Raw genomic sequence first — 11,457 nt, 5'->3', positions numbered from 1 at the left:
AATAACGGAAACAATTACTAAAAAGCAGCACTTTAACTTGTACTCTGATATGAGGTTTTCTAATTTTCTAGTGTCCCCTTAATAGCTAAAACTATCTATTAGTCTTCACAATGTTTCTGAACTCACTTAGACAAGTAAATTTGAGACTGATAGCTGCAATTTCTTTAAGTCTTGTTTTAAGTTACGTTGTGTTATCTTCATAATACCAACTATTTATCAGGTCCTATGGAGATAACCGTGAAATTTTGGTTACTCTTTTATTCTAAATGGACACTATAATGGGATGATGGAGAGGTGGATGTGGAACAACATGTTTTTGGTTTAGGGTTTTTTTTAATTATGTCTTCCTCATCAGACATGGTTTTTAGCAAGGTTGTGGTATACCTGTAAGACTTTCCCTGAAACAGTTTCTTTTCACTGAAAGAAGAACGGTAGTTCTTGTTTCAGTGTGATGCAAACCCCTCTGCAGATCCTCTCCCCATCTGTTTAGAAACTTGCTATGTAAATTATGAATAGGATGAAGAAAGCTTTCTCCTTAAAGAAATTGCAGCTATCAGTCTCAAATTTACTTGTCTTCTAAGTGAGTTCAGAAACTCTATACGGCCAGAGAACAAAAAATAGTTTTAATCTTACATGACAGGATGGAAACTAACTTAGGTGATGAAAAATTTTCCGGACCATCCTATGCTGCTAGTGCTGACCTGCCTCAAAGAACAGAGCCTGTCAGTATGGAAGATATCAAAGAAGATCTCTCTGATGAATTTTCTTTGACTTCTTCAAGCTCAGACACAAGCCTGGTAAGAAAGCTTTAATGTTTGCACTGTTTGGATTTTTTAATAGGCTTAGTCCTTTCATTGATAAGAATAACCAGAATTTTACAAAGAAGATGAAAAGCATCTTTAGTATGCTTTTAACTGGGAGGAGATATGTAGCATTAGACTTAAGTTGTGTGGCACTGTGATACCTTATTGGGTGCATCAGTCTTCTGTGAATGAGGCTAATTGCCAGTTCAGAGCTGCTTCTCACAGAATGTTTTTGTGGGTTTCATTCTTATCTCTAGTTGGCTTGAATGTAGCATCTATGTGTATACATGTAGTGTATATGTGTGTATATATTAAATATATATGTAATGTGCTGCAAGATTATTAACTCTAAGTTATTACAGTGAACTGCTTCATGGGCCCAAGCACTCGTAAAAACTGATGTAGTGAATTACTTTTGCTTCCCATGTCATCAAATAAGTCTGTTCAGAGTATCATGATGAAAATAAAACTGCCTTGATATGCTGGTTATCAAACAAAGGATCTAGTCAAGTTTCTAACTTCCCTTTTTATTGTTTTTATTTAAGAAGAACAGATTGGGGTCCAAGGGACACATCCAAGTTTGCCTGCGTATTAGGCCATTTACGTCGTTGGAAAGAGAAAATGAATCGCAGGTGTGACATTTATTTAGTTTAAAAATAATTTTAATGTATGGGGCTGTGTTTTCCTGTTGCTGAGCTCTTTATGCTTTTTTTCATGCTTGCATTGCTTGTGCTTCCTTTTTAATAGGAGTGTGTTTCCCTTGAAAACTTGACAAGGATCATACTGAGGCCCCCCAAAATCACTTTGAGTCAACTAAGTGAAAAACTTGCTGGACAGATGATACAGAAGTTCACTTTTTCACAAGTAAATTAATTGTCTTTAAAAGTTTTTACTTTATTCCTGGAAAAAGTTGTTTAACTTATTTTATTCAATACCAAGCAAACTAGATTTTTTTTTAACTGTCAATAGTCTTTGAATTTATAAACATACAGAATTTTAAAAAATCTTTAAAAGTCTCTAATGATTGCTTAAACAATATAAAGATATTTCTTGGTAATGCTCAGGTGTTTGGACCTGAAACAACTCAAGAAGAATTCTTTGAAGGTACCATGAAGCAACCAGTGCAAGAATTCTTAGATGGATGTGATCGTCTTATTTTTACATACGGTGTTACAAATGCTGGGAAAACGTACACTTTCCAAGGTATAAGTATAAATGTGTTTTTCTTTAAGTAACTTCCTTTTTTTAAGGTGAGGATTACTTCTAGCAGAAGTATTAAAACTTATTTCCTTTGCTTAAACTGTAGGCCCTATACATTGATTTCTCTTGGATAGTAATAAACAGTCTTTGAAAGTGTTATTCCATAACAAGTATCACAGAGTCACTGCCAGAGTTTGCATAAGCATATAGTGATGTTGCTTTCTAAGACTATAATAACTTTAACCGGGTGTGTGTGACTGCTTCCCCTCTGGCCCTGAATGTATTGGGGAGGAGGGCGAGTTAGCATGTGAAAAGTGTGTAAATCACTCTAAACTAGCAATTTAGTTATTTTTTAATTATTATTATAAAGGTCATATGTATCTTGTATGTACCATCTTCAAATAAGGAATCATGTTTGGGATTGTTTCAGTTGTTACAGGCAGAGAACAAACATTTTGAAACATGTTGGATTACTTCCAAGTATTTCTGTCTTGTCTCAAGTTTCTGAGCTTATCAACACTATCCTAGGAGACCTTGTCTCCTGATGCACTATAGCTGTACTGTTAAAGCTCAGTATCTTTTCTGGTCAGAAGATGTCATTCTTTATTATTTTTCAAACCATTTTGACAAATGACGTGATTTGATTCACATGGAAACAACTCTAATAAAATGGCAGCTCTAGATGCTATGCTGCTTATTTTATACACAGAAATAGTAGAAGGGCACTGAAATTTGTGCCATGTGAAACTGATCTTTATTGAAGTGATATTGTCTTCTAAGTGGCCTTCTGGTAGGTGGATTATAAATGAAGACTACTCCTAGTACTTCCGGTTGTCATTAATCTGGGGCAATAATGGGATGCTCTTTTCTGTCCTAATGAATAATAAGTAATATCAAAAAGCAAAATTCCTCAAGTGTACTATCCCCCTGGTACTAGTTTGGGGCATCTTGTGTGGTTTGGTTTTTCAAGAATTTTTTGATTCACATCTTTTCAGACTCTGAAGACACTTTCACGGCATTATATTTTTAGAACTTCAATATCAACCTGTGATAAGAACTGGCAGGGTGGAATGTTGCTAACTGGGTGCCATGATTTTCTCTTCTTTTATTCCCAGGATTATCAATACAGCCTTTCCACTTCAACATTGTGTGGGAACCTGTTTTTAGTCAATGGCAAAGGACTTAAGGACAAAGCAGTTTTTTAGGACTGTTACTGTACATGTTAAGTTGAATTACAAGTGGCATTATAATAAATAAAAAATGATTAGAGAGGGGAGGAGGAGAAAAGTGTAATGCAACTGTAACTTAATGTGTTACTTGGTTACTAGCTTGGTGTTTGAATGCCAACCAGATTTTATGTAAGTTCTGACTTGGGCAACACAGCTCTGCTGTAAATGATAAAAGCCCATTTGTCTCAGGAGTAGGAGAAACTGTCAGAGGCAGGAAGATGATGCTGTCAGAGCCTGAGACAGGACAGCAGTTTCTCTTCCACTCTCCTCTGTCTCCTCTTTTTCTCTGTGGTTTAGAAATCAAAGTTAAGTGAACCCTTTTTAAATTTACATCTGGCTTCAGAAAGATCAAGTGTGCACTGAGGCTTTTTTTGACTCCTTTTTGCCTTTCAGGTGTAACAGCAGTATGCTCTGAGGAAAAGGTCTGGATGTTGAAAGGAGTCTTCACAAGGCTTCTAGAACTTTTTTTGTAGAGTCTGTGGAATCAGTACAGGAGTAGTGCACCTGAGAGATCAATTGTCAGCTGTATTATAAGATTGCTTCCTTGAAAGGGTGAAGACAGCCTATGAAATGCAATTGAAAAACTGCAAATCTCTATTAAATGTCTGTTGGTTGTGGTTTGTTTGTTTTTTTCCTTAAGGCAAGCTTATGCAGAACACCCTAGCAGTCTGTTTTGTTATGCCCCTTACTGTCTAAGAGGCAGCACATGAGCTGTTGCTGAAAGCCAAATAACTTTCAAAACACTCTAGTGACATTTTTGTTACCTTGAGAACATGCAAAACCACTGCTTCATGCTGTAAGTGGTCTCCAGATTCCTCATGTATGTCTTGAGATCAGAATTGCTTATCTTTGTGTCTTCATTTATCTGTATACCTTTTTTCACAGTAATAATTAGGATTTTCCTTTTGGATGTTGCTTACAGGGACAGAAGATGACATTGGTATTCTGCCAAGGAGTATGGATATGCTGTTTAAAAGTATTCAAGGAAAGCTATACACAGCAATGGATCTGAAACCTTATCGGTGCAGAGATTATATAAAGCTGACTAAAGACCAAGTGAGGGAAGAAAGTGCTATTAAAAATTCAATACTTCGCCTAAAAAAAGAGGTAGAGGAGCACTTCTTTCTGTACTGATATGTACACACTTCTTTAGATAGCTCAGTGTTACCCTGTCTGTTTTTCACTGGGAAGAGGCTATTTGTATTTAAGTGTGGGTATGTCTATCTGCTCTCAGCCAGCTATTCCAACTAGTGGTAAAGCTGATGAACCCTGTTCTCCAGTGGATTTCTGTCTTGTGGCTGACTACTTGATAGGGTGTAAACTCTAAGCTTTTTCTTTTATATCTTGGACACCTATGAATTTATCTTTTGGGGTTACTGGTGCTTAATAAGGACTGAATGCAAGTAGTCTCTCCACCAGTGGGGATGCTAATAGGTCTGCTCCTTTCAGCAACTTACTGTTTTTCAGGATACTTGACCGAAGTTAATAATTTTTACACTGTTCTCCTCTTCCAGTTTGTCAAATATCCTCAAAGGAATTTTTTTTTAAACAGAAGAGCTATGTGGTTTTCTAAAATTTTGAATTAAAATGTTTCTACTGGACTTTATTCTTAAGCAGGTCACTGTTGAGCAGTCCAGAAACATGCTTCAGTTTTATGAGTTACCTGGAATTCTCAAGCTGTTTAGCCCAGTTACAAAATATTAATCCCCCATAACTGTATAAGCATACCTTTTTCTTGGTGTTTTTAATTCTGAAATGAATGGAATAATATTAAAAATTGAGCATATACTGGGAAATGGAACTAGAAAGGGATTATTGTGCTTTTTTTTAATAATAAAGCATCTCCCTATTGGTATGCTAGGTTATAATGGGGTGTTCTGGCTGTTACCTTTTTTTATTCATGATTTAGTTAACTGCACTTCTCCAGTGTGGAAGGCAGGTGTCAGCAAAAATCTTTAGACTTCACTTCAAAAGCACAGGCACATATTAAATCTAACTCTAGCAGTCTTTCAAGGACTTCAGAGAAACCTGTCACATATCTGTGTTTGAATATATGTGTGTATATATATATATCCCCTCTAGTTTCTAAAAGTGTTTAAGAACAATACCTCAGCTTATAAATTTGGTGGTGAAGTTTGCATCTATTTCAGCGAAGACAGATTTGAGTATAAAGCTTAAACCTAAAAGTTTTGATTACATAAGTATTTAACTATTTCAGGAATCACTTTATGGAATCCCAGCTTTATATGAAATATACTCTTGACAAAACACTAAAAAAACCCCACAAAAAACCAAAAAAAACCTAAACCAGCCCAAACTAAACCTGTTTTTAATCCCTGTTTCTTCCCTGAAGTGTATTTGTTTTGGTAGATAAGTTGCACTTCTTTGCAGTTCTGTGCCTAAAAAGCCAACCAAAACTAAGACTGGGAATAGAGTGTGTGTGTATGAACCTTATAAGCTCTAGCTGCAGAGATTTGTTTTACTTTTTTAAGAGCTCTGTAGAAGGACATTTTCTTTCTTTCTGAAACCTAGACTTGATTTCAACTGTGAAAGGTTTCTACAGCCCGTATGATGAAGCAATAAGTTGGTCACTTAATTTCTCAAGTGAATGAGTGTTCTACATTTATATCTGTTTCTGAGGGCTGACCTAATAAGCTGTAAGACATGTAATTCTGAATTAGCAAAATACCAATAATAAAAAATTTGAGGACACTCTTAACCTGGTGAATCTAGAGAAATGTGTAAACTGCAACTGCACTCCTGTAAATCATCCTGTTAAATCACCCTGTTTCTGTGGTGACTCCCACTCATCTCTTTTTCTGTGGCTAGTTTTCTTCTGATTCAGCAAGCTGAGTTGCTATATACTGTGGCAAGGCCTGATGTAAGGGAAGTGTCAGGAATGATTATGAAGATAACCCTTTCAACAGGAGTGTACAGAATCTTTGTATTGGCATATCGCATCTACGCTGTATTCCTATCTAGTAGGATGAAATTAGCTAGTGGTGTGCTGGTGGTGTACTGTCAACCCCATATGTTAAAGTCTGTTCTCTTTTGTAGGTAGACTATCAAAAAAGCACTAGCAGCAAAGCACCAGTTGATTCTAAAGGTATGTTTTTATATTAAAGAATTGCAATTAAACCTGGCAAAGAAGTTTTCTTAAGGTCAATAACTGACTTCAGGCCTATGTTAATAATAAAATTACTATTTGGTGTTTTTATATGACTGTGAATTGGACAGTGAACAAGTTATCTGGGCAGAAAACACAAGGATAAAATGGTTAGAATACCTGAACAGGTGTTAAATGAGATGAAACTATAGCAACTATAGCAATGAAAGGTAGTACTACTAATGCTGTGGGCCCCAGTGGTACCCTGACAGGCTTTTAGAGTACCTACATGTAATTAGAAAAACCTAATTCTGGCATTTATAAACTACTTAAATACTAGGTTTGCTTTAAAAGGTCAGAATGAAGTGTCCTCATTGGTTTAATTCTGTCTTCTAAGGTATTGGGGAGACTTGAATAATTCTAACCAAGCTGTACATCTTTGATAGAATTTGCAAGTGGAAAAGGAAGTGGTAGAGTAGGTGTCTCTTGCAAATGTGTAGGGTAAACATGTGACTTCCAGATACTTAAGAGGGGGGGAATTTCAATGGATTTTTGTCTGGTGTAAGTGTTTTTAGAAGGCTGCTGTAATATCTGTTTTCACTTATTAATTTTTTAAAATGAAATTCACTTTTCTAGGTCTATGTTGACTTGTAATATTTTGTACTTGGCAGATGTGAAAGAACTCTTAAAGGACTCAGAACAATCTAGCACAAGTGTGGAAAATTGTGTGAAGTTTTCTGTTTGGGTTTCATTTTTTGAGATTTACAATGACTGCTTTTATGATCTACTGGTTCCTATATCGAATGACAAGAAAAGTAAAACACTGCGCCTTGCTCAAGACATCAGGGGATGTACTTATCTAAAAGGTGATTAGAATACATTGCAAATTGTCAAACATGTGATTTGCGGAGTTAGTCTTCCTGTAATGTTTCTTTCTAGATTAGAAAACCCTGAACTGCATTCACTGTGGCACTAGAAATGTCTACCTTGAGTATGAATCTGCATAGCTAGAAGTATCTGTACCTTTAATAGCATTTTCTTTTTATTATTAACTCTTAAAAGCCTTTGTGCATTCCACTGCCTTGATATTTCTTTTAAATGGGAGAAAAATGGAAAACTATTGACAAATTTGTTAGTGGTTTGTTTTTCCCATTTTCTTAAAAAAAGACTGCAAAAGTTCTTAGCTATAGTTATAATTGGCTCAACAGTTCTTTTTTTAGTATTTTCTGTAGAGAAACAGATTTCAGAGAATATGTGAGAGTTCAGTGTGACTACAAGTTACATTTTACAGTACTAGATTCTAATCAAACCTATGATGTAATTTGTTTTGGCTTGGGGGTGCAGGGAGTTAACAGAACTCAAAATAACAGTCCAATATTTGTTTCTGGCAATGGAAGAAATTTTGTTTGAAACCTCTTTGATTTGTTACAGGTTCTTTGGACTGTCAAGACAACAATTGTAGATTCAAGGCTTTTTTGTAGGTGTTTGGCCTGCTGCTTTTATCTTTCATATGCCAAACTATAGATTCAAAAAGCTGAATTGGACCATAAACCCAACTACTTCATTTCCTCAAAGGCTAGAAAATGTATGAAATAAGTCTGCTTTGAGCTATGCTTCAGTGTCATCTTCTTTTAATAAAGCTTGGAAGTGTAAGGCTGTTCCTGATGTTTTTGAGGAAAACCAGTTAATAATTTTCTTGTTTTTCTTGGTCACAGCTATTATTTTTCCTACTACACTTTTGGTGTGGCTACAGAGGCTTAACAGAGACCTTAATGTTCATATTATGAGTTCTATTCGTAGGGTTGTAGGTGTTTAGCACAACACTGAGACAATATACAGTCGTCATATTGCAGACAAAATTTTTCACTGATCTTTTTCAGTTGATAGCACTGAAAGATGTTCAGGTGACTTCCCAACGCCCCACCTCCCCTCCTCCCCAAATCAAAGGCTAAAAGAGAGAAGCTGTCCAGCTAGAACTCTGCCTTGATGAATATGAACATAGGGCTTAAATACTCATATTAGATCCTACCTTTTGGCTTATCAGTGCTCAAGCTAAGATTGTTCACTCAATTTGTATGGAACACATTTCTGTGTGCAAATAGGATGAAATGATGTGATATACTTCTTTCCTGTGGAAGAAGGAATCTTGATCATATTTGTCATCATATAATTTCTGTCTGAAGCAGGCTTAGTAAAATGTTTGTATGTCTCAAGTAAATGTATTATTCTTGGTGTGCATACATTGTCCCCAATCCCTTCTTTCTTTTTGATAATATTTACAAGATTTTCATGTTTGTTCTTCCTGTAGATCTGCAGTGGGTTCAGACTTCTAATTCTAAAGAAGCTTTTAGACTTCTAAAACTGGGATTGAAACGCCAGAGTGTTGCAAGCACAAAACTAAATACTTACTCCAACAGAAGGTGAGAAACATTTCTAATGATTTTGTGTATAGGGTGGTGTGTGGGAGGAAGGAGAAACTAAAATATGGCTTGTGGTTTATAAGATTGGAAGAGGCTTTAACACGGTCTAGATATCCAGGTTTCAGTTTTCATGTCCTTTAGTAGTGAGTGACCCAATGCTTTAAGCCAAAAGGATTCAACCCTTTAATAAGATGAACATATACAAAAGCTAGAAGCTTTTTATCAAATACTCTCCTTCAAGCAAAAGCACTTATCTTTATTCCATCTAAATGTCTGAGGAAAAAGAAAAATAAGTGCTACATAAATATCTTTAGAAGTTTGTATCTGATAGAATATGTACTTAGATATGTTTACAGATTCAACAATGTTTTGAACAGATGTTGTGGGGACTAAAAATATTTTGAAGGTATTAGTCTACTTTATCACTTCTCCGCTGATTTATACATCTCCTTTTAGTCACAGAATCTTCACAGTTAAGATACTAAAAATTGAAGATTCAGGAGTACCACGAGTGACTCGAGTCAATGAGTAAGTTCAGAGCAGAGTCTCCCCTCTTCTTTTATGATGAAGTTGTCAATTATCCATGTTGGTCTACTGGTACTGTACTAAACACCCAGTGCTCCCTGGTAGATCCTCATGCACGTATGGTGGTTTCCCCACTTCCTACACTCATACAGTACTTGGTCCTCTACCTCAAGCCATCAGGTTGTAATGCTGTTCTGTATCTTGTGCCTGCTGTTCAGAACAAGGTTCTGCTAGACTGCTATACTCCAGAATTCATGTAAGTCCTCAGAAGGAAGAGGATAGGGGAAAAATGGGAGGTGTGTTGGGAGAGGGTTTGGCAAGAAGCAGCGTGAAATTGGATTGGTGAAGCAACACTGAAGAGGATGGAAGGGTTCATGCAGATTAAGATGAAGAAATTCTTACTGTAGAAACAGTGATGGTTTTTAAAAGTGAATAATTTGTGCATATTCCAAGGTTAGTAAAGTGAATTCTCCTTATCTGCTTTCAGATTGTCAATGTGTGATCTTGCTGGTTCAGAAAGAAGTGCCAAGACTCACAATGAAGGTGAAAGATTGAAAGAGAGTGGAAATATAAACACTTCTCTCCTGATCTTAGGCAAGTGTATTAACGCACTCAAGAAAAGTCAGCAGTCAAAGTAAGTCCTTTTACAAATTGCAAACTGGTGGTGGCTTTTAGGCATTGCCTACAATGTTTAAAAGATATTTTTTAAAATATCCTAACACTAAGTTTTTGGTAGAAAAGATATATAGACTTGTAAAGTCTTGTAAGTCTTGTTGATCTACCAAAGTTATTTTAAACTTGCCTTGTTTTGCTCTTTAAATCATTGAAATTCTAACATCCTTTAAATATGCTATAATAAATTTATAGCAATTTAACTTTCTTCTGAGCTTGACTTATCAAACAGACTTTGGAATAAGTTTAAAACCTCCTTTTCACTAGTGTCACTGTAAGAGTCAAATTTTCAGGCTTTTATTACTCCTTTGAACTAACTCCACTTCCTACGTATAAAATTTTTCATCAGCAGGATATTGCTGGGCTGTCATAACTGTGCACTCTTTGACAAAATTTGTCTTTTTCTAAATCTTGAATTAACACTCTCTTCCTGGTGTAGCTAACCGTATGCAGACAGAAGGAAGCCTTCCAACTATTTATGCCCTAGCTTGGGGATTTAAATAAGAGTGATACAAAAAGTTATCTGTTTAAAAAAACAATATGTAGCCACAGCTGGATGTAACTGTCCAGGAACTGCTTTCTCCCTAGTTTCTTGTTTGAAGATCTATTTCTGTCCCAAGAGTTAAATGACCTCTCAGTCTGCTGATTGATATGCCTGGATGTGCTCACTTACCCCATAATACTGCTGCTGATAGCCTATTCAAAGTCTATCACACCTTAAGATGAAAAAGCTTTGCTAGTATCTGTTCCTGATTTAAGCCTATGTTTTGTGAATTTATGGTCTTTCTTATCTTCCTGTTCTCTGCAGGTAGGAAGGATGCAGTAAAACTGATCACTGCTTAGAGGGCTGTTAACTTACTCAGAATGTCTTTTTCTGATCCTAATAGCCTGGAATTTTAACAATATAGAAGAAATGTTCTGAAGCATGATCTTTTAAGTGTTAATAGATGCCTCTTGCAAGTTATGAATAGGAAGCAGTAACTTTCTTAAAATGATTCCTGTTTATCGATCTTGCAGCAAAGCTACTCCTGAGTTGTAGATATATTCTGGCAGAAGTGTCACTATCTTGTTGAATTCTGTAGCACTACTCATGTAAGTGAATAGGTGTCATGTGTCCCAGACACAGGCAACCTATTCAGTGGCAATTGTGTGTTTAGTCATGTTTTCAGGAATTCTTTATAAAGTTTCCTATAAGTATGAAAAACTACATTACCAGCTGTTTAATTCAAGGGCAGAAATTCTGATTTGGGCAATGCCAAACTGCTGGGGGATTAGGGAAAAGTTTCTGAAAATTATCTCCAGGTATTTGGTGTGTACTCGTTTTCTTGCCTAGGCACTTGCTATTGTCCATTCTCAGACGTATGATACTGAGTGAGAGAGATCTCTGACAATGTTGGATACTGCATGCCTAGAACTAGATATGTCCTTTTCATGAATGTGGAAAGGAGAAGAGAGAAGTAGGGGGTAGTTTGATGTAGCATGAGGCTATGCGACCTACCCTA

At 36.1% G+C, this 11,457-nt stretch overlaps 1 protein-coding gene across 1 annotated transcript in view; it reads left to right on the top strand.

Moving 5' to 3' along the window:
* Positions 1 to 641: 641 nt before the first annotated feature.
* LOC104468458 (kinesin-like protein KIF20B) overlaps positions 642 to 11,457 on the top strand; it is a gene marked incomplete at its 3' end in the record, with an annotated part of 18,187 nt that continues 7,371 nt past the window's right edge. Inside the window, 9 exon segments of the mRNA XM_010082584.1 lie at positions 642 to 797; positions 1,349 to 1,435; positions 1,551 to 1,667; positions 1,868 to 2,006; positions 4,155 to 4,344; positions 6,921 to 7,204; positions 8,647 to 8,758; positions 9,215 to 9,286; positions 9,771 to 9,917. Of these exon segments, the coding sequence (XP_010080886.1) occupies positions 642 to 797; positions 1,349 to 1,435; positions 1,551 to 1,667; positions 1,868 to 2,006; positions 4,155 to 4,344; positions 6,921 to 7,204; positions 8,647 to 8,758; positions 9,215 to 9,286; positions 9,771 to 9,917 (1,304 nt within the window).

The sequence above is a fragment of the Pterocles gutturalis genome, unplaced genomic scaffold (assembly GCF_000699245.1).
Source record: "Pterocles gutturalis isolate BGI_N339 unplaced genomic scaffold, ASM69924v1 scaffold44059, whole genome shotgun sequence".
NCBI lineage: Eukaryota > Metazoa > Chordata > Aves > Pterocliformes > Pteroclidae > Pterocles > Pterocles gutturalis.
Note: the sequence above shows the minus strand (reverse complement) of the source record. Positions and strands in the feature narration are given on the sequence as shown.